The 24107-nt window shown below is 51.0% G+C and overlaps 1 protein-coding gene across 2 annotated transcripts in view; it reads right to left on the minus strand.

Moving 5' to 3' along the window:
* Positions 1-20037, minus strand: part of Olfm2 (olfactomedin 2) — a 60149-nt gene extending 40112 nt beyond the window's left edge. Inside the window, exon 1 of one of the 2 annotated variants that reach the window (XM_047531665.1) lies at positions 19948-20037. In XM_047531665.1, the coding sequence (XP_047387621.1) occupies positions 19948-20019 (72 nt within the window). In that variant the 5' untranslated portion in view covers positions 20020-20037. Of the gene's footprint in view, positions 1-5739; positions 6009-19947 lie in introns of those variants that run through there. The other variant, XM_047531664.1, reaches the window with a different exon arrangement.
* Positions 20038-24107: the final 4070 nt, after the last annotated feature.

Genomic DNA, 24107 nt, shown 5'->3' on the forward strand with positions numbered 1-24107 from the left:
CTGCTCCCACAACCTTCCAGAAATATCCCTGTCACTAAACAAACCATGTCATGTCACAAGTAGTGCAGATGAGACTGTGATCTAACTGGTCAGGACCTGGTGTGTGTGTGTGTGTGTGTGTGTGTGTGTGTGTAGTTGGAGATGGAATCCAGGTCTTCACACGTGCAAGGCAAGCGCTCTTCCACCGAGCCACACCCCAGTCCTTAGGCATCCTACTCTCCCACGCTCCGCAACCCTTTCACTACAAAGTAGGTGCTCAGCCAACACGTCCTCGCACGTGAGGGTGCCGAGCGGATGTTAGGAGTCCGCGACGGGGAACAAGTGGACCCGGCAGATGGAGGCCAATTCCAAAATCCAGCTCTGTCATCCCCCCGCTGGAGAAGTGCAGCCACCTCTGCCCTGGTCCTCTGGCTCCCACCCTGTGTCCCCGCCAGTCTGCCCTTCCCAGAGGCCCCAGCAGGCAACCATGACCCCTGAGTCAGATCCCATCCCGCCCTGCACAGAACCTTCCAGAATGTCCGGTTCAGTCATCCATGTATTCATTTAACAAGTATTTACTGGACACTCACTATGTGCTATGTTCCAGGATGGGCACTGGGCCCAAAAGAGTCTACAAAGACTAATTTTTAGAATCCCGACCATTATGGCCACACCATTCTAGAGCAGGAGAATCAAACAAGGTGAGTAAGTCGATGATACAGAGGCTGTCCAAGGTTCAGAGTGCAACAGAGAGAAAGCAGCCTGGAAGGGGCTGGGAAGGCTGCAGATCACATCGAAAGTCCTTGCACAAGCCCTCGGACGAGATATGGCCCCTGTCACCTCCTTACCCTCACCTCCTCTCACTGTCCCCGCCTCCGCTCTGCACCAGTTCCACTGGCCTCCCAAGTGTTCCTCCATTTCAGGCACTTTCCACCTCAGGGCCTTTGCACCTCTGTTCTCTCCACCTTGGATTCTTTTCCTCCAGATATCCTCCCTTGCTTCCTTCAGATCTCTGCACAAATAGTCACCTCCTCGGAGAGGTCACTCACTCTCCACCGCCTGCTCCATGTTCCTTTATAGGACAGTGAGTGCCACCTGACATAGGATAGATTTGGATACACTTGTCACCCTGCACCCCTGCCCCAGAATGTCAGATCCACAGGACAAGGATTTCTGTCTCTTTTGTTTGTAGTTCAATGCTTGGCACATAGTAGATGCCTAAGAAATAGTGGTTGAATAAACAAGCGTGTGAATGAATGAATGCAGAGCCAACCTCTGTGAGAATTCCTGTCATTTAAGTCGAGGAGGAGAGACTGGCAGAGTGGGTGGGACTGGCAAATACCTGACTCTCATCTCACGTGGTCCAGGAGTATTTCTCACCCTCCTGAGGTAGGGTATGGCCATGTGACTTGCTTTTAACCAATGAACTTTGAGCAAAAGTAATGCATGTCCCTTCTCAGGCAAAGCTTTAGGAATCGGCAGGGGATTTGCCATGCCCCAGACTCTTCCTCCCTCCGCGATCATGTCACAGAGAGCACCCATCATCTTGGGTCCATCCATCACCTTGAGTCCATGGGTGACCACCATGGACAGAGCTCTCCACCCACCACCACCCGTCAAAGACGGACACATCGGGGGTAGCGGGAAGTAAACCAGGCTGTGTCAAACGCATGCTGCTTGGGGTTGTTTGTCGGTACAGTGTCATTTGACCTCTCTTGACTGATTTGAGACTCTCCCCCACCCCCACCCAAAATTCATCAAGAAAATATGAATTTTGCATCTTGGTTCTTTGCGGAGAGCTACTCAAACAGCCTTTTGTTGACAGCTGCTCAGACCCTCCCCACACTTCCTGGGAGCAAAAGGGTCCTCCCCAAATAGAACATCCCTCCCCATTTCCCCAGCCCTTAGGGTGGAGGGAAGGCACAAGGGCATAGCATGCAAGAGGCAGGTAACTCACTTCAGGCCCTGTAATGATGGCAGCCGCTGGCAATGGCGCTGACAGCTCTTAGTCTGGGTCTGGATTTATGGTCCCCAGGTGAGAAGCCTTTCTGCGAAGGCTCCCATCCCACAGGGGTGGTTTATGGCTGGGAGATGTCCAGAGGTACTAGCAGTTGCAGATTCCTCTCCCCTCCTGCCCGAAAATGGTCCATAACCACAAGAATGCTAAGCTGCTTCTCTGGAATGAGGGCGGGTGAGCCAGAGAGAAGCACAACCCGGGGTCTGGGCTCACCCCTTCCACATCGCTGAGGTCCTTTATTAAGCCAAATGCCAGCACCTAACCTACTGCATCAAGGCGCCGGGAATTCACACTGCTTAGGTTTCTAAACCCTCAGGCCCTCCCAGGTTGGTGTGCTGTATCTTCCTACAACTCCTCCTTACTGAGCACCTACTATGCGCCCGGTCACTTCCATTCATTCCCCTCCCCAATCCTTATGAAAGGGAAATCGCTTTAGATACAAATATTTATTCCAGACCTACTATGTGCTTGGCTACAACAGTGACCACAACCCATCCTTACTAAACACCCACTATGTGCCCAGTCATTTGTTTCCATTTGAAGGTGGAATCTGAGAATCTCTATGATGGCGTGATTGTTCATTCAGTCACTTGACACATTTATTGTAAGCCTACTATGCAAAACACAGACATCCTCTTGCATCTTATAGTCTAATGGAGATACTGAATTCTCCTTGACTAACACAAACATTGGAGTTTAGAGAGATTAAATGTTTCCCCAAAGTTTACAGTCAGTAAATGGCAAGACCAGAATTCAACATTTTAAATTCAAAGTCCTACTACTAATTGAGCATCTGTTTTGAAAGACACTAAGCTGGGGCCTTTCAAATACACACAAACTTGACACAGAAGAGGCACTTGGTAGTATTGTTGAGTAAATAAAATGGATCAAAGGATGGATGGATGGATGGATGGATGGATGGATGGATGGAGACATGGAGGGACAGAGGAATGGATGATGGGTGGATGGAGGCATGGAGGGATGGAGGGATGGATGATGGGTGGATGGAGGCATGGAGGGACGGAGGGATGGATGATGGGTGGATGGACACATGGAAGGATGGAGGGATGGATGGATGCATAGAGGACAGACAAAGAGATGGTTGGGTGATAGAGAATGGGGGGCAGGGGTTGGTGGATACATGATAGAGATGGATGGATGGAAGCAGAGATTAGTGAAAGGTCAGATAAGTGATGGAAATAGGTGGAAGGAGAGACAGGTGGATGGGAGTTGGATAAAAGGATGAAGGAATGGATGGATGGATGGATGGAAAGATGATGAAAGGGCAGAGATAAGATGGATGCGTGGAAGAATGGGTGTAAAGATGGCTGGGCAGATGGAATAAAGAATGGAGAGATGGGCGGGTTGGTGGAATGCTGGCTGGAGAGAGAGAGGAAAGGATGAATGCAAAGACAGATAGATGGACGGATGGGTAGGCAGATAGAAGAAGGGATGGATGGGGATCTGGACAGTAGATTCTGTTACCCACAATTATTCTGTGAGGTAGGAATTATCATTACCATTTTATAGATGAGGAAACTATAGCTCAGAGTGGTATAGCCACTAGTGGATCCAGAGGCACAGAGCAAGGTGGGAGAAAATCTAGATTCAAATGTAAGTTTATCAGACTTCCGAGACCCTTTCTTGAGCACCCCCAGGTGCCAATCCCCTCCCAGGCCCCATCCTGAGTCCTTTAGCATCTCATTTCACAGAGCTTTTTTGTCAAGGTGTAGTAAGACTGAGAGATGGGGTGGGAGTCAGGGATGGGAGGGCCACTAACTCTCAGCAGGTGATTTCATGACAGCATTGGTTCAGGGACTGCTAGCTACGAAGGATTCCAAGTCTATTTTGGAACTTCAACAGACACACATACACACTTGAAGACATGTAATACACACCCACATGCATACAAGGCAAGCAAATACATACATATTCTGCATCTGTGCACACACAAAGACATACACATTCACCCTGAGTGCACACAAAAGTGCCTGCCCACGTGAACACATTTGCACACATATGCACACACAAATTACACTCTTGCACACTTATGTACACATTCTCCAGATACACAATAAGCTCACATTCACACACACACCTGCATGTAACACAGGCGTGAGTTTACACACACTGGCACTCTCCGATGGGGGAGGGGAACTGGCCTCGGATTTCAGTGAACGCATCTCTCCCCACTCAGATAGTAGCAGCAAGAAGCCCATGTCACATTCATGTATACAAACTCTGATGTGCATATGCAATCACATAACACGCACCCACAGCAAGGGGCGTACAACTGCAGACACACTCAGACGCCTCCATATCCAAACACACTCAGGGACACACCCACGCTGATTCTGGGATGGACTCCCACGCACAGGACAACGCAACTGGAACCCTCATGTTAGCAGAGCACATAAACTTTCTCTTCACATCCCCCACACACATATACTGAAACACACACACAGATACACACACCAGGACAGACCCAAACAATGTCACTTGATGTGAGACACACAGAAAAATACTGCTTCACACATTGGCTGCAAGTCTGAGACTGTGGAATGAACAATCTCACTTGGGTCCAGCCCAATGCCACCTCCCCCCAGGGACTGGGCAGAATCTGGGCACAGTGGATGGTGTCCTCCAACACACCCAGGCTTGGGAGCAAAGACCTCTCCTTCCAGCCAGGGGAGAGAAAGAAGCTGTGAGGCTGATGGAGGGCTAAACAGGGGGGCTGGAGGATTTGGGGCAGCACGAGCAGAGCTGGAGACCAGTGCATCCCAGACCCATCTACTGGGAGGAGTTCCTCAAACAGACTGAAGATGGGAGGGGCTCCCAGAGGGGCGGCGGCTGTGAGGGGAGGGGCTGAGGGAAGTTTGCAATGGAGGAAGCCCCCTCCCCGCTCCTCAGGACAACAGGACCACCATTATTAATCTGACTGAATACCCTCCATCTCCCTCCGGGTTAGCGGGAGGATAGGGCCATAGAGGGGGATGGCGTGGAGGGGGCGATGCTGGAGCTTCTGGAGACAGTCTGAGCCCCTGCCTCGGGCTCAGCCCCGCTGCCTTCCAGGGTGGGCGAGTTATGGGGATACATATTCAGCGCATGTTAGACAGGTAAGGAGCAGGGAGAGGCTGGGGTGGGGTTAGGGTCGGTGGGCGCAGGGGGAGAAAAAGAGAAAAACAAAAAGAGATGCAAAGTCAGAGACAGTGCGACAGAGATAGAAAGAGACTGGAGAGACATAAATAGCCTCGAAGAAGCAAACCAGAAGGAAAAGGGGGGAGAGATAGAGAGAGAGAGAACACGAACTACTCCGATGCGTTTAGACACAACCAGACAGAGACCCTGAAGGTGGAGGCATTCGGAGACCCCGAGACCCGCCCCCATGCAGAGGCGGGTCGCTCCCAGTCCCTCGAATCTCACCCTCCCGCTCCGCCCCACTCAGCCGGGACCCGGCTCAATTCCGCAGCCCTGGCCGCCTCCGCCCCGGGCTGGAGCGAGCTTGGCACCCGGACGCTGCTCACTAATAACAATAAGGATGCTGCACCGCGCGGAGGCGGCTGGGGGTCCCGGCTCCCTCCGCCTCTGCGTCCCGCCACCGAGCCCTGACAGGCATCCCTCGGGAGGGCACTCTCCGCCCGGGATCGCCGGGCGGTCGGGGGTGCCGGGCCCCCGGGGGCTGCGGCGGCCGCGGCGCGGGCACCACGCCCCCCGGGAGCGCCCCCTGCGCGGCGGCCACTCACGATTTTCTCGGAGGCGCCCGCGCGGGACACGGTGCCGTTGAGCCCCACGAGCGAGGGCAGCGTCTGCGACATCCAGTTGGTGACCATGGCCATGGTGCTCAGCACGGCCCCGATCTTGAGCAGCGGCACAGACATCGCGCCCCCGCCTCATGCCCCGCGGCCACCCGCCGCGCGTCCCTTGTCCGGCCGGCCACCAGGCAGGCGCTCGGTCCCTCACCACCCAGCCGCCCCAGGGGCGCGAGCGCGAGCTGGGGGCCGGGGCCGGGCCGGCCGGGGGGCTCGGGGACGCGGGCTGCGGCTCGGCGCGCCTCGCGGGCTCCGCTTATAAAGCGCCGGCTCGGCCCCCACCCCCTCCCGCGCCTCCGCGCCGGGCACTTCCAGCCGCCGTGACGTCACGGCTCCGGCCCGGAGCCCGGGGGGGCGGGGGGCGGCCAGACTGCCCCCCGCGGCTCGCCGCCCGGCTGGGGAACGCCCCCGGTGGGGACCCCCCGGCGCCGCCCCGCCCGCGCGGCTTCCCCAGCCCCGCCCCGGCGGCATTCCCACCCCCGGCCGGGGGCTCCCGTCCCCTCCGCGCGCGGCCCCTCCGAGGTCCCCGCCGCGCGCCGCGCTTGGAGAGGGGGTCGCCGCCCCGCCTCGGCCACCAAAGCGGGCGGGGGGCCGGAGTCGCAAGTCCCCACCCACCTACTACTGTGGGACGCCAGCCCGGCTCTCTAAGCCCGGGTCCAGTTGAGAGCGGGGCGTGGGGCCAGACCCCGTGCGCTCCCACGAAGGGGCAGCCGAGGGTCTCCTTCGCCCGGGGGAAGGGGTTTCCCGGGTGCCAAGGCCACGCGGGGGTCCCTCGTTAGTTTCGGACGAGGGACGCCAGCGTGGCGTGGCCCGGAGCGGACGCGAGCACTCGCTGGCGGGGCAGCGACGGGGTCACTTGGGCGGCGGGAGGGTTTCCCCGGGCCTCCAAGGGCGGCCGCAGAGCGCCCGCCGCGACCCGGGGGACGCCTTCTGCAGGCGGGTGCAGGCCGGGCCGCCTCCGGGGAACCCGGGCCGGGGGCGGGGCTCTCGGACTCGGGACCGTCTTCCTCCAGGACGGGGTCGGCTCTGGGGCGAGCTCCCGGGGGACAGGGACGCGCGGCCACCCACCACCCTCCGGGCAGCCGGCGGCGGGGCCGGCGGGGCAGCGGCGAGGAGCGCCGGCGGGGTTTAATTTCCTCTGTTTTGCCTGCACTCACGCCCCCTCCTGGCGTCCCCGCATCACCTCGCGCCGCCGCCGCCGTGGCCCTCGGCCCGCGGCCGCCGCCGTCTGGAGGCGGCGATGACTCAGGCCTTTCCCGCCGCTGCCGCTCTCGGAGGGCTCGCCCGGGGAGAGGCGTAGAACCTGGGGGAGAAAGCGGGGGTCTTGGACTGCCTTCGGAGCTCGACCACACCGGGATACAGATTCTACACGTGTGTGACCTCCAGCAATGACTGCCCCTCTGTGCCTCAGTTTCCTCATTTGCAAAATGGGTGGTTCTGAGGACTGGTGGATCTGTTACAAGTAAATGGTTTGGCTCGCCTGAAACCAAGTGCTCTGTTGAGCATGGTCCACATCCCAGAGAGCAACAGACAAAAATGCCTACCTGAGGGGAGCTGTGGGGCGAGACAGACAAAAAATAGACAAAGAAAGTGAAATACAAATAGAATATCAGGAGGAAGGGGAATAGGGACTAAGGAGAGGAGAGTAGACTTTAAATTGGGAAAGGTTACAGTTAAACAGATAGGTAAGAAGGCCAGGGAGGGAGCCATTTGGATATCTGGAGAAGAATTCAAAGCAACAGGAACAGCAAGTGCAAAGGCCCTGGGGCAGGAATGTTCAAAGAACAGGAAAGAAGCCAGTGTGGTCAGAACAGAGTGAGCCAGGGGAAAAGAGAGGAAGGACAGTGCCTGTAAAGCACTTTTCAGAGTGTCTGGGACATGATAAATTTTCATAAATAGTAAATGCCATTGATGTTATTATTTGCAAGTGATAAATGACCAAAAAAAAAAAAAAAAGTGACCTTGCTTAGTTGTATCAAAGCTTCCATTTATTAGCACTGTACACTGTAAATGAACTTGCTAGCATTTACTCAACCTCCTAAGAAAAGTACAAGTCCCCTTACCCATAAGGAGACCCGGCTCAGAGAAGAGAGGGGAGCAGCCCAGGGAGACCTAGCAGGTAAACAGGACCCAGGATCTGAAGGCAGGTCTATCTGTTTTCAGATCCCAGGATGAGTTGGCTCCAGGTCTCCTGGCTTAGACAATTTGAAACCCAATGATACCGCTTCTCTTCTCTGCCTGAGGGCTGTGGGTAACTGCCTTAGCTCAGCACAATCAAGCTTCTCCACCCAGTGGATGCACCTCCTGGTTTCCCACCTCCTCCACACTTCCCAAACTCCTCTCCCCAAAGGCACGGATCACCTTCCATGGAGTTTTACTCCTGAGCTACACCCCAACCCTCTATTTATTTCCTTGTTTATTTATTTATTCATTTTCACTAAGTTGCTAAGCCTGGCATGATCCTCTGGCCTCAGCCTCCAGAGTAGCTGAGATTACAGGCATGTGCCACTGTGCCTGGCTTTCCCCTTCTTCTCGAAAGTTGTTTCTTCCCTGATTTCAGACACACCTTATTATTCCCTAGTTTCCCCCACTTCTGTGGCCTTACGGTCCCTCCCTACTTCCTAAATGTCTGCATCTCCCTCCTGGGCTTCGTCCTGCCCCTGCCCCTCCCCCTCTCATTTGGTGCACTCTATCTGCACCATCCCACCCACTCCTCAGGCCTTGGTTCCATCTGGCACACTCCTGCCTCAGGACCTTTTCCCTGGCTGCTCACTCTATCCAAAACTCTATTACCACAGATGCCCACATGGCTTATTCCTCTATTTCATCTATGTCTACTCTATATCCTTGTATGGGTCAGAGTCCTGCCATGCCCTCCAGAAAAACTACATTTCCCAGGTTCCTTTGCACACTGACTTCCTGTTAAGCTCAACCAATGGGAGGCACTGGAGGGAGATTGGTGAGTGGGAAGAAGCTCAGGCATTGCTCCTCTCTGCTTGGGGTGTGTTCCGGGGTGTCTTGTGACTGTGCTCACACCCCCTCTATTGTCCCACAAGAGACCCTTCCTCATACCACCCCTTTGCAGGGTCCCTCCAGCAGCATTCCATTGAGGCCTGTAGCTGGATTTCCACTTGGCTTCTCAACTCTTCCATCTCCACCTAACCAATCCCCTGTATTGAATTCTCTCTCACTGAAATACCTGACTTTGTTTGTTTCCCTGACTGGACCCTGAGTGATCTGGTCTTTGGGGAAGGGGTGCTGTGGACTGAAACCAGGGCCTCATGCATGTTCAGCAATAGCTCCCCCACCCAACTTACCCCCAAGTCCAAATATGGCCATCTTTTTTGAATGACCTTCCCTGACCACCTCATCTACAAGCAGAACCCCATGAAGATTTATCCTTTACCCTACTTTATTTTTTAACAGCATTGTCACCATGTGATATTATTATATTGGACTTTTATTTGTTTATGATCTCTCTCCTCCACTAGACTGTAGGCCCCTAGAACTGTCACCAACTTGTCTATGTTTTTCACAGCTGCATCTTCAGGACCTAGAACAGCACATGGCATATAGTAGATGCTCAAGAAATTGTTCTTTTTTTTTCCTTTCTTCATGTGTGTGGGGGGGTGGGCTGGGGGGTGTTGCTAGAGATCAAACCCAAGGCCTTGTGCATATTAGGTAAGTTCTTTACTGCTGAGCTACATCCCCATCTCTAAGAAATTGTTCTTGATTGACTGACCAAATGAATCTATTACCTGGGGCTTATCTATAGCCCAGATCTCCACCTAGAGCTCAGACCACTAAGCTCACCTGAGTTTTGGACATTTCCACTAATGTGTTTCACAGAACTGATGATACATTGCACCCATTAGAATGGCATTGAATCAAAAAGATTGCATCGAGTATTGATAAGGATGTGGAAAAACTGGAACCACATACATCGCTACGAGGAATATCAATTGTGCAACCACTTTGAGAAACAAGTTAGCAATTTCTTAAAAAGTTAAACATAAATTTGTCATAAGACCTAACAATTCCATCCATCCAAGAGAAGTAAATCACACAACCATGTAAAGACATGTGCATGAATATTCAGAGCAGCATTATTCATAACGAAGGGAACTAAATGCCTATCACCTCACGATGGAGAAACAAACTGGGGTCCATCGATACAAGGGAACACTTTCAGTCACATAAGGAACAACTATTGATGTTTTTTCTACAATGTGGATGAACCTCAAAAATATTTTGCTAAGTAAAAGAAACCAGACAGAAAAGGCCACATATTTTATGATTCCATTTATACAAAATGTCCAGAGAAGGCAAATCAATAGCAATGGAAGGTAGATTAGCAATTGCCTGGAACCGCGGTCAGCAGTGGGGAGGGAGCACAAGGGGCATGAGGGATCTTTTTTGGGGGATAGAAATGCCCTAAAATGGGATTGGGGTGATGGGTGCATAACTGCAAACTTATGAAAAGTCACTGAATTGCACAGGTGAACAGGTGAATTTTATGGTATATGAGCCATATTCCAAACAGCTGTTAAAAAGCAAGGAACTTTTTATATGTTCCCTGTGACCCCCACCCAGGTGCCCTGTGTGTGCACTAACATGAGAGTGAGTGCCTTCTGAAGGACTGGACACTTGCTTCACCTTGGTCCTGGCCCTGGTGACCCACAGTCAGAAACTGGTGGTGATTCTCCTTTAACTCCTTATCCTCCCTCCCTCCCCAGCCAGAGCCAGGGGATCCTGATGCAGAAAATATCTCAACAGAGTGGTTCTTCCTCTCCTCACCATCACTCTGAGCATCATGCTGGAGAGCCACTGAAGGTAATGGGAGCCTCCATTGCTTTAAGACACAGGCAATGACTCCTTTAACCTTCAGAATAGACAGGATTGTCATTCCCATCTTAAAGGAGGAAATAGAGGCACAGAAATGCTAAGGAACTTTCCCAAACGCACCCAGGTTTTGATCTGGATCTCCATAGTACTGGGTTATTTGAATCAGTTCATGGAAGGAACAACTGAAGGCTGATCCCTACCTCACATCATGTCCAAAACCCAATTCTGGATGGATCATTCATGTAAGCGTAAGAGACAAACTGTAAAACTCTCAGGAGAAAAATGTGGAAGGGTATCGTAATTACCCTGCTGTGGGCAAGGAATTTTTTAAAACAGGACCCATTAGTAAGCACCAACCATGAAGGGAAAAAAATTATGATCTGAACTATGTTAAAATGAAGAAATTCTATTGGTTTAAAGGAACCATTAAAAGAATGAAAAGGCAAACCGCAGAGTAGGAGAATATATTTGTAAAACTTATGTCCAATAAAGAACTCATATTTTGGTTTTATATTTATGAAAGTGTGTGTTTACATATAATCTGCACACACACACACACACACACACACACACACACACCCCTTCCCACAGAGCAATAAGGGAAAAGCAGCAGACAGTCTAATAGAGAAGCGGGCAAAAGAACAGACAAAAAGGGGTATCCAGGTGGTCAATCAAGAGGTGAAAAGTACTTAGCATGATTAACCATCAGAAAATGCAAATTAAGCCCACAGGGAGAACCACTGTGCACCCATTAGAAGGTCTAGAGTGGAAGAGGGATGTGCAGGTTTTGAGGAGGAATGCTCCCCCTGCTGGTGGGAGGGGAGCTGCTGCACTCTCTGGAAGAATCTTGGGGTTCTGGAAGCTGTTCAGCAGGACCTCCCCCAGAGCCAGCAGTTGCACTCCTAGCCATACAGAATGCAGCCTGGTCACTTGCGTATTCCCTACTGGCAAATTTGCCTATCTGATACAATTTATTTATATGTCTAAGGCCAATTCGCTGTGACTTTTGTGGTAATTTGTGGCCATATGCAGAGTATCAAAATGTTGCATGAACTGACTGTGTATGTTCCTAGCTGAGGCTGAACAAGGAAATGACTTTGTTTCATACTATAAATGAGTACTTATTTGGCGGGGCGGGTGGCAGGGGAGTACTGGGGATTGAACTCAGGGGCACTCAGCCACTGAGCCACATCCCCAGCCCTATTTTGTATTTTATACAAAGGTCTCGCTGTGTTGCTTAGCTTTGCTTTTGCTGAGGCTGACTTTGAACTTGAGATCCTCCTGCCTCAGCCTCCCGAGCCACCATGCCTGGCCACCTTCATGTCTTAAATGCTACCCTCCACGGAGAGCCAGTCAAGGCTCTGAAAAAAACCGCGTGTTAGATAAACTTTATTTTGGGCATGAGTTATAATGCTGTCTGTCACAAGTTTCATGTTAATGAATCAAATTTTTAAAGTTTTTAAAAGAAATACACACCGAACAGCACTATCTATTATTCCATTAACAAAAATGTTGTGGCTAGAGACTTTCAGACAGAGCGGCACGTGTTTGCAAGGATGTGGAACTCCAGGGCACCGTAGCAGGGAATGTAAAAGGGCACAGCTGCTGTGGAAAACAGTACAGAGGGCCCTCCAAAAATGGTATGGAATTGCTGTATGATCCAGGGACTCCACTCCTGGGTGTAAGCACAAGAGAATCAAAAGCAAGGTCTCAGTAAGATATTTGCACACCATGTTCACAGCAGCATTATCCTTAGGAGCCAAGAGGTGGACACCATCCAACTGTCCAGGTACAGATCAACAAAGTGTGGTCGTCCTTATGATGCAATACAATTTGGCCTTAAAAAGGAAGGAAATAATCCCTATAGACATGGGTGGACCGTGAGGACCATATGCCAAGAGATATCAGCCAGTCACCAAAGGCCTCTTTTAAGTCATACTATAAGGACATCTACCAACAGTCTAATTCACAGAAACAGAAAGCAGAATGGAAGGGGTACCAGGGGAGGGGGAGGGTCGGGAGGAGGTGTTTAATAGGGGCAGCGTTTCAGTTCTGCAAGATGGAAAGAGTTTCAGAGGCTGGTTGCCCAAAGGTGTGAATTTTCTTAATCTTTCTGAACTGAATACTTGGGAATGGTTACGATGGTAAATTTTATATTATTTGTATTTTACCCACAATTTAAAACTTTAAAAATCTTTCATTTGAACTCTCTCTCCCCCACATCTCTTCCATGACTTATTGTCAGCTTCATGAATTCTAAAACCCTTAACCCAACATTCAAAGTCTTTAAAGTCAGATCACAACCTCTTTTTCCAAGTTCACCGCCAAATCTCACCTCCCCGTGGACACCAGCCACGCTCCACCCTCGTTCCCATTTCCAGAACACACTGCCTGCTTCTGGGTCTTGTCAGCTTGGCCAGCAACCTTCTTCTACATGGAACATCCACTCTCCAGTCTTCACCCATGGACTCTCAAGGCTCACCTGGAGCCACCTCCTCCAGGAAGCCTGTCTGACTTAACACTTTGCACAATGCACCACATCCCCACATCCATCTCCCTGACTTGTGAACTGAAAGCCACTCCGCAACAAGCTCTGTCACATCTCTCCACACCCCAGAGCTTTCTCAGGGTCCTTTCCATAGGAATTATGAGAGGTGAGCAATAAAAGAACTGGGAATCTGTGGTGCTGTCTTGGGACCTAAAAGATGGGGAACTATCCACCTCCTGTTCAACGGTCTCAGCTGACTTTGCCGTTTGGTTTCTTTCTTGACACCCTGTGTTCTTATCTGCTAAGCAGGACTCAGATGCTAGCTGCCTAGAATAGTCAGAACTATGTGTAAAATGGAAGTAGACAGGCACAAGCGACTACGGGTGCCAGGCAAATAAGAGTCCGCATACAGACCTCAAAATCCATTCAGACTACTCTCTGCTCTTTTCTGGTTTTGACTTGGGTTGTGGCTGAGCCATGGAGGGAAGAAAATGGGAGACAGGCTGGGTTTCCCTCCTGGAGGTGAAGGTGTGTTGATGCTCTGCTAGCTAAAAGTGGCATCAAACTCTGCTCCTATCATGACACCCTCTTCCCAACACAGCCAGGCTCGAAACCTCTGGAGAGGTAAGCTCCTCCTCCCCACTGCTTGAGAGTGCACCCTATCACCCAGTCCTTGGCGTGCAGCATAAGGCTTGAAACAGAGAAGGTTCTTGGCGAATGCTTTCCGGGTGAATACACGAATGCACAAATAAATCACAACCGCAAGTTACTGGCTCCCCAAAACTGACACTGAATTCTGGGGAGACAGAGCCATTGCCCATACTAGCTACTGGGCTCATAAGAAATACACACCCACCCACATGATTGATCCACAGGGAATAGGGTCACGGTGCACACACATCCATAGGTATAACTGTGGTACAAACATGTCCCTGTGCCAGATTTGGCCAATGCTGAATATAGCTGGCCCCTCCATATCCCTGGGATCCATGTCTGCAGGTTCGACCAACCCTGGATCAAAAATATTTGGGGAAAAATTGCACCCGTATTGAACATGTACAGACATTTTATTATTTCCATTATTTTCTAAACAAAACAGAAAAACTCTTTCCATAGAATTTACATTTTATTAGGTATTGCAAGTCATCTAGAGATGATTTAAAGTCTACAGAAGGACTGCAAAGATGCTATGCAACAGCTACAGCATTTTACATAAGGGATTTGCACAAGGACAGATTTTGGTATCGTAGGAGGTCCTGGAACCGCTTTCCTACAGATACGGAGGCACGACGGTAACTGTTCCTGAACACACTCACTGTCTCTGAACATACACAGACACATTCCTGTGGGGCCAGGGTTAAAGTGAGGCAAGCTGTACAGGGGCAGAATTGAATCCTATTTTTATTTAATTTTTTGACATTTTGCTCAGAGATATTTTGCATAAATTTTGCCTGTATTACATTAGTTGGGTGTGGTGGTGCACACCTGTAGTTCCAGTGACTCAGAAGCCTAAGGCAGGAGGATCACAAGTTCAAGGCCAGCCTGGGCAACTTAGCCAGACCCTGTCTCAAAATTAAAATTAAAAAAGGTTGGGGTGTAGCTCAGTGGCAAAGATTCCTGGGTTAAAACCCCAGTACCACAAAAAATTATTTTAACTAAATTAAAAAAAAAATAAAAAGATTTGTATCCTCTTAAATGTAGTACTAGAAACAAGTGCCTGACTAATCTTATGTTGGCTTGAGACAAAACACACACACACACACACACACACACACACACACACACATACACACACACACACACACACACGGCCTCAAGCACACAGGAACAAAGTTCCTGCACAAACCTCACTCCACCACTAGGTGTCGCTCCAGCTCCTTATCTTAGGCCTAGCGGTGGCCAGCTCTGAGTTTTGAAGTCTGATAGATTTCATTTACCTTCCTCCACCTGGGACATTCACATGTTCCAAAGGAGCTCGGGAAGAACAGAATTTTAACCTAAACTGTGCTGCCCTGGAAGGGACTTCAAGCACAAGTAAAGAGGATGGGTTTTCTTAATGCCTCTGTTCCAGGGGTGAGTAGCCCCTCATCCTCCCTGGGCACGGTGGTTCCCTGGTAGCAACGGTTTTGCTTTCTGCAGTTTCAGTTACCTGAGGTCAACCACATTCTGAAAATATTAAATGGAAAGTTCCATAAATGAACAGTTCATAAGGTTTTTGGGGTTTTTTTTGTTTGTTTTGTTTTGTTTTTTAATCAGGGATGGAACCCAGGGGTGCTTAACCACTGAGCCTCATCCCCTGCCCTTTTTGAGACTGGGTCTCATTGAGTTGCTTAGGGCCTTGCTAAATTACTGAGGCTGGCTTTGAACTTGCAATCCTCTTGCCTCAGCCTCCAGAGCTCTGCTGGGATTACAGGCATGTGCCGCATGCCTAGCTTCTTAAGTTTTTAATTGCACACTATTCTTTTTTTTTTTTTTTTTTTGGCCCTGGGGGATTGAACCCAGGGCTTTGTGCATGCCAGGCAGCCAGCACTTTACCACTGAGCCACATCTCCAGCCCAATTGCACACCATTCTTAATAGTGTGGTCAGGCCCAGAACAACTGGGATGAACCCTGGAACACCTCTGCACTGTGCTGCCTGGAACATGGGTCATCCCTCTGGCATGCTCCCCACTTGCTAGTTATCAGATTGACCATCTTGATATTTCAGTGCTGTGTTCAAGCATCTCTTATTTTACCTGATAATTGTCCCAAAGCATAAGTGTGATGATATAAAAGAAATGATATAAATGAAATATGGAAGGACAGAATCCGGTACTATGGGTAGTGGTGAGAACATGCAGGGCATATTGGATAAAACAGTAGATGCAGAATTTGGTACTATCCCAAGTCTCAGGCATCTACTGGGGGTTTGGAATGCACTACTCCTCAGTTTAGAGGGGATTACTGTACAAGAACCTCATGATCTGAGAAAGAAAGAGACCCTGTATGTGTGTTAGGAGGTCCATCCATTCACTCATTCACCAGATATTTGCTGAGCACCTACTGTGTGCCAGACTCTGTTCCAGGCACTGGAAAGAGAACAAAATTTGCCTGATGAGCTCCTGGGAGACAGACAATGAATGAACAGACAAATCATGGAAAGGCAGTAGCAAGGCGATACAGGAAAATATCAGTAAGAGCTCTAAGAGTGGAAGTGGGGAGGCTATTTTGATGGCTATCAGGGCAGGCTTCTTGGAGGAGGTGACATCTATGCAGAAAGAAAGAAAAGGAGGGAGGAAGTCAAGTAACTGTTCCTGGGGAACAGTGTCCCAGGCAGAGGGAATGGAAAATGCAAAGGTCCTGGCGTATCTGATCCAAGCTGGACTCTCTCTCCCTATCATGCTCCTGAGAACACCTGAAAGGGTCAACCCTGAACCCAGATAGTGCCCAGGACACAGTTAAATGGTAGGGAGAACTTCCCAAGGGTCAGAAGAGGGAATTTTTTTCCCTTAAGAAAGATGGTGGGCTTAGAGGCATCAGGTCCTCTAGTTGCTTCAGGTCATTCATAGAGCCACTCTCTGACCAGAAACCAGAACAAGTGGGAGAAACCCTGGATGGATGAACAGTACCTCTTACATCACAACTTTTTTGCTTTCCGATTAAATCTAAACTCCTGCCCACAACCCACAAGTTCCTGTGTGGTCTTGCCATTCTGGACTTCTCCGGCCACATGGCATTCACCCCAGCTGTTCCCACCGCAGGGCCTTTGCACTTGTTGTTCCTCCTGCCTTGGAGGCTTTTCTCCCAGATACTCACAAGGCATCCTCTTTCTTTTCTTTCAGGCGTTGCCTCAAATGCCACCCCTCATAGAACCTCCCTGACCAAACCTGCTCAAATAGTGTCCCCATTGCTTGTTTTTTGTGTTTTTGGTAGTGGGGATTCGAACCAGGGGCCTTCTACCATGGAGCTACACCGTGGCCCTTTTTATTTTATTATTGTTATTATTATTATTATTTATTTATTTATTTTGCGGTACTGGGGATCGAACTCAGGGCCTTGTGCTTGTGAGGCAAGCACTCTACCAGCTGAGCTATCTCCCCAGCCCCTTATTATTATTATTATTATTATTATTATCATTATTATTATTGATAGGCTCTGGCCAAGTTGCTCAGGCTGGCCTCAAACTTGTGATCCTCCTCCCTCAGCCTCTGAGTAACTGGGATTACAGGCGTGTGTCACTGTGCCTGGCTCCACCAGCACTCTTTAATCTCCTTTATTCTATTTATTATTATTCATGTCATTTACATGGTATTATATGTTTATGTCGTTCTTTCTGTCTCCTATGCCAGATCAGCTCCAGGAGGGTGGGATTGGAAGACTTGCCTCGCGGCTCTATCCCCATTGTTTAATCATATCTGTTGATTGAAAGGATGAATACATGATTTCTAAGAACGACACATGGAGAAACCCATTATAGGGACTGGGGAGGGTGTCTGGGACGCGATGGAAGGAGCGAAGGCGGGGCAGGCAGAGTGCCCTCTCTTAGGGGTTAGCCGGGGACTGAAACTGCTTTTCCACCATGCAGCGCCCCTCAAGGCCGCCTGGGGCACTGCAGCCCAAGGCAGGACTCCATCAGTCCCGCCCCAACTCATTACCCATCTTAGCCCCGCCCCATCTGCCATTTAGCCCCGCCTCCATGGCTCTCTGATTAGCCCCGCCTCCACGAGTACACAGTTTAGATCCGCCCCCGAACAAGTTCTTCCCAGACCTAGGGTAGGTGGAACTCACCCCTAAGTGCACCTCTCTCAGCAAACTCCCTGGCACCACTTGGAGAAAGAACAGGAAATCTAGAGTTGTCTAGGGACGGACAGGGTGGGGGAGAATCCCCAGGGGGTGATTCCAAAAACCCTTCATAGAAACCAAATTCAACTTCATCCCTGGTGCAGTTTAAGTGTGTGCCTCTTGGTCTCGGTCTCTCTCTCTCTCTCTCTCTCTCTCTCTCTCTCTCTCTCTCATGTGTCTCTCTTTGCTTTTCTCCAGCTCACCTATCAATTGAGTACCTACTGTGTGCAGCCCGATGCCAGGTGCTGGATGCACTCCTTTTCCCACCCAGTGTGTAGGTGCTGAGATGGGGAACTGTGAGGGAGGGGTCCCCACAAACTCTCCTCATGGAAATCCTCCTTCCTAGAATACATCCTCCACTCCTCCCAATCCCCCCCCCACACACACACACACACTAGGGGTGGGCACAGCTGATTCCTTTTATCTTGATCAGGTTAAGGAAGGTGCTAGGCTGGTTTTCTTCTGCGATTTTACCTGAAAACCCCACCTAGTGACCTTTGCACAGGCACTGTCCACACCCATGAAATGAATTCTTCAACAAGCTGGCAAGCACGTGGCTCAAGAACCTGACTGCCTCGGTTCAGTCCTGTCTCTGCCACTCCTGAGCTGTCTGGGCTTGAGCAAGTGACTGTACCTTTCTCTGCCTCGGTTTCCCCATCTCTAAAATAAGGGCAACAATAGCATCCACCAGCAGGGCACTGAGGAGCATCAATGCCTCATTGGGGCTGTGTGCTTGAAAGAGCGCCTTGCACATAACGAGCATTATGAATGTTTGCTGTTAGAATGATATTTCATTATTTTTGATCCCAGCTTCCCTCTGAGCCCCTATGGATCTTAGAATTTGGGGGTGTTCCCACCCGCAAGATGGAGGAAAAGGAGGCTTCTCAATAACTGAAGAAAGCTTGGACCCTCCACATTTTCAGGGTTCCCCAAACCTGCCCAAGCAATGGGGTGCCACAGGGAGACAGACCTGCGTCTGTGAGAACATGAATGGGGTGTGCAGGAAACCCATAGGCGTGCACACCCATGGGTACATGGACGCTCGTTTGCACACACAATCCCCACACCCTCTTGTAGAGCGATTTATTCAAAGGCACAGAATGGCACATGGTCGTCTTAGAGCTCTCACCCAGTCACACACCTGGTCACACGCGTTTTGTGCAACAACCAGGCATTTGGACACGGTCATGTAAAAACTGTCACACTGTCCTGGTCACATAGCTAGGGCTGCACAAGTACCACCGGGATTAACATGGTCCTCACTTGAACTGGTGTCCCACTACCAGTCACACACACGCACAACTCGCACGGCAAGCTCACAAGCCTCACAGTCACACCAAGCCTCCGGTCACAGCCACCCACTGTCACACACAGTCTCTCGTGTACAAACACCCTTTCCTAGTCACACCCCAACTCACTCACAGTTGGACCAACACCTGCACAGCCACACACACAAACTCCCCTCGGTCACACCCAGCGCGACACAAAGACACGTTTATCCTGCACCCCCACCAGCATCTCACACACGTCCCCATCAGTCACTCACACGTGAGTCCCGCCCCCTTCCCCACTCTGGGGGTGCAGAGGAGAAGTGGGGGGCTTCACAAGCTGGCGCCTCGGCCATGATGGAGAGTGAAGGGTAAACCACATCCCAAAGGCCCCCGAAGTTTCCCCCTCCACCCCACTCGGCTCCAGCGAGACGGCGGGGTGTGGGCTCCAGGTCACTGAGGGGTTAAGAGCCCCAAAGCAGGATCGTGCCGTCTCCCAAAGCATCCCAGCTGGAGGCTGCATCTGAAGTCCCCTACTACTCCCCCAGGCCAGGGTGATGGCCCACCCCTCCCCCGCTGCGACCCCCGCCCCTCGTCCCTCGCCGCCCCGCGGCTCTGGGGAGCTCGTGCAGACCCCGACCTGGTTTCTCCGAGGACCCTCTGCGCGCCCCTGCCCTCCGGGACTCCCCCGCGCCCGCACCTGCCCGCCGGGCCCCTACCTGTCCGGCGAGGCCTGAGCACAGCAGCAGCAGCAGCAGCAGCGGCAGCGGCGGGACCGTGAGCGGCCACATGACGCGCCCCCAGCCCGGCGTTCCGTCCCCCCGCCCGCCCTAGCGGCGCCTCGGCGCGGGGACCGCCACCAGGCGCGACCCCGCCCGCGCGGCAGGGGCGACCCTCCTCCGCCGCCTCCCCCGCCTCGCCGGCGGCCGGGATTCCGCCCCACCCCCGCCCCCAGCTCGCCGCGAGTCTTTGTTGCGGGCTCCGCCCCCCGCCCCGCCCCCAGCTCGTCTTCGGGCGCCGAGCGAGCCGGGTCGGGGGACCCGGGAGGCGGGAGCTGGCACTGGTGCGGGGAGCCGGGGACCAGACCCGGCGCTCCACCCCAGGCCATCACCGGAATGGGTCACGGAGATGGGGCGAGGGCGTCCGTCACGTGCTTGTCAGTTTCACCTCCCGGGATATTTCCCACGTTGAGGATGGAGTGGGAGGGGGATCGGTGGGGAGGAAGGCCTGGTAGCAGGGAGGAGAAATTATCCAAGAACTGTCATCTACAGAGAAATTGAGGCACGGAGCCTGTGAAATGGGCAGTTGGGGAAGGGGTCAACGCCAGAATAGGGGCAGGTAGAACAGAGATGGACACTGCGAGTGAGAGGCAGAAACCCGAGCAGGAAAGTGACATTGAGACGAGGCGGTGGGGGTGACCAGGTGAGCTGACCTGGTCTCCCGCAGGGGCATCTCATTTCCACTCTCCCTGGGCGCATATTCCCTAGGGCGTTCCTGATGGAAGCCTTCCCCTCCCCCAGCCCCCAGCCACACCTGGACAGCCTCTCCTTGTTTATGTTTCAATGCCCCAAAATGACAGATCAGATTCCCGAGAGAACCAAAATATGAAGGCCGCCTCCACATGAATCATTTGCATATGAAGGGCGTCCTTGTCCTGTCCGCCTTCTTTGGAGAGGCTCTGTAGCCCTTCTGTGCCTCTCACTGCCCCAGGTCTGTCTCTCCAGTCATCAAGCATCCCCATAGCCCTTCGGTGGTTTTTGCGGAGAGGGCAAGTAAATCAAATTATGGAGGAATCTGCCATAAAATATGGGGAAGGGGTGAGAAAAGCTGGCATTTTTCTGACCCTACTGTGTGCTGGGCAGATAGCACATTATTGATGGTTTTGCTGGGACGAAGAGAAAGACCTTGGTGTCCAATAGCCCTGACTCTGTCACTATTTTGCCATGTGACCTCAGGCAAGGAGTTTTCCCCTCTTTTAAAAGACCTGTTTCCTCCCAGCATCTCCTATCATTGGGAGACATCTGTGACCCAGAAGCAAATAGTGCACCAGTCCCCAGAGCACATTGCCACAGAGCAGTTGGGGACACTGGCTATAGGATCTGGTCACAAGGCAGAATCTGAGCCTGAGAAGACATTGCATCTATTCCTCTACCTCCTTTTTTGAAATGGGAGACTATCTTATGCTGGATCCTTAGGCCAAAACTGCAGTCACCATGTAGGTTGGTAGATTCTTAAAAGTCTTGACCAAGAGTGGGCATCCTTGTAAAGGGCTTAGTTTCAGGACCATGAACAGTGTCCTCCTTGGGTTCTGATCAGGGATGTGGTTACTGTTATGGCCAGGCCATGGCCTATGTTATAATGCTGAACTTTGGCCAATATGACTTCAGGTTCATCTTTCATATGTTCTCTTCTGTATTAGGAGAGAGAGAGAGAGAGAGAGAGAGAGAGAGAGAGAGAGAGATAGAGAGAGAGATTATAAACTACATTTCCCAAGCTCCCTTGACTACAGCAAACTACATTTCCCAGGCTCCCTTGCCTCTGGTTAGGCCCAGCCAAATGGGAGGTCTGGAAGGAGATTGGAGGGAGAAAAGAAAGTCTAAACCAGAATAGTTCTTCCCCTCTCTCCACTTTGGGTGACTCTACAGTGGCTGTTGGATCTTCCTGGTTGTCTCAGCCCCATTAGGTGTCCCCCATCATGGTTGAACTCTGTCCAGGTGACTGTGGCTGTGACTTCCTCCCCCATTCTCTTCAAACCTACCCAATGCTTCTGTGACTGATTCCCCCTGTGAAATCCCCTCTATTGAACTAGCTGGCTGGGGCTCTGGTGTTTTCAGACTGGACCAGAGCCAATACATGTTATGCTATTATCGTGACCATTGCTGTGGTCAGTGGTAATCTCAGTGTCCTCATCATGCTGTGGTCAGTGTCCTACTGAATGGTGATCTCTGCTGTCATCAACATCCTGGTTCCGCTGCAATCAGCATTGTGATCAGCATTGTGGTCACCGCTGGTCATTCCTGGTTGTGCTGTGGTCAGTGTAGTGACCAGTACTGTCAGTTTCCTGGCTGCCATGTGCTCAGCAAGACAATCACTGTCCTGGTGCTGTAGTCCTTATCCTGAACTTGCTTTCAACAGAGGCCTGGCCATGCTATGGTCAAAATTATGATCAGGTCACACTGTGGTCAGGGTCATACTTGGTTTCCTGGTTGTATTGTGACAGCTTCAACATCAGCACTGGGGCCCGTGTCATGATGAGCATGGTGTCTACAGTGTAGTGGTCAGGACTGTGAACCACCTCTGAAAATAGATCAGGGTCAGATTCTCAAGGATCTCCTGTGGCAGAACTGAGGAACTGGGTGGGTCCGTGTCTGGCATCAGGCAAAGGTCACTCTGACAACAAGTGGGAAGCAGGAAGGGCATCGGATCTTGCCACCTCGACACTTGATTTTTCCTAATTGGTGGTAAGGCAGCCATTGTCTCTGCTCTCCTGTGACCCCTTCGTGTGTTCAACCAAAGGACACAGCCCAGGTCTTTGTTTCCTCACCCTGCACAAGGCCCGTCAGAGGGAAAATGATCAAGAAGTTCATGAATGAATGAATCAGTAGCATTCTTGTCTACATATGCCTGTCTTTATTATTCAGGGTCCTTTGTTAGCAATTGCAGAAACCCAACTTGACTTGAATTTAGCAAAAATGAAGGGCTAGGCTGGGTATATCTCTCACTGGTAGAGAGCTTGCCTAGCATGCATTAGATCCTGGGTTCAACACCCAGCACTGCAAAAAACAAAAGAAAAAGAATTATGTATATATTACTTACATAACTGAAAACAATAATCCAGGGGTAATAGAATTTAGGCATGGCTGCATTTGCAGGGTTCTGTTATATCATCAGGATTCTGTCTCTCTCCATTTCTTGTCTCTGCCATCCTCTGTGAGGAATTCTCTTTTAGACAAGAGGTGACAACATCCATTCCCAGAGGCTTCTATCTTCCAAGATCAGCAACATCAGCGAAAAGAGACCTTGCAAAATACTGAATGTGGTCCATCACTAGTCATGTGCCCATCCTGAACCAATCTGAGGGCAATCCCTCAGCCAGATCAGGCTCAGAGATCATCTCCCTGGGACGGAGAGCACAGTCATTGTCCCTCAACTCCACCAGGAGGGAGGTGGGAAGCAGAGGGATGGGGAACTTTACCATTAAGAGGGAGAGGATAATGTGTCAGCAAAACAAAGGACAGCAGGTTGGTTCCGGGCCCATCCTCCTAGTGTGCTTCCTGCATGGCAGATCTATAAGGCTAACACTGTTCCAGACTCCCTTGCAGCTACCCTCCCTGTGCCAATAGTTTCTATCAACTTGAAGCCTGAGAAGTGCTGGGAAAGTCGTCTTCCTGCCGTCTTGGTAGAGGCAGCGGTTGCCACAGCTGTGCAGGCTGGATTTTCCTGCAGGTCTGTTCCTATTTCCTGCCATGAACATCATCACCCACTTTTATGGAGAGGCCGTTGCAGTAAAAATGAGTAAAAATCTCTACATTGCAACCAGAGCAGTGCATTCTTCTTATTAACAGCTCTATTGAGGTAGAATTCACATGCCATACGATTCACCCTCTAACACATGCACATCAATGGCGTTGGGTATATTCCATCATTAGTTTTAAGTGGTGATACAATAAACATAACATAAAATTTGTCACTTTAACTGTTTTAAGTGTGCACTCATTACTTCTACCACATTGTGCAACCAGCACCACTGTCCATTTCCGAAACTGTTTCCTCAACCCAAACAGAAATTCTGCAACCAGTAAGCCATGCCTCCCTGCCCTCCCCATCCCAGACCCTGGCAATCTCCCATCTACTCTCTGCCTGCTCTGTATGTCCATGT

This window comes from Sciurus carolinensis, chromosome 17 (assembly GCF_902686445.1).
Source record: "Sciurus carolinensis chromosome 17, mSciCar1.2, whole genome shotgun sequence".
Lineage (NCBI taxonomy): Eukaryota > Metazoa > Chordata > Mammalia > Rodentia > Sciuridae > Sciurus > Sciurus carolinensis.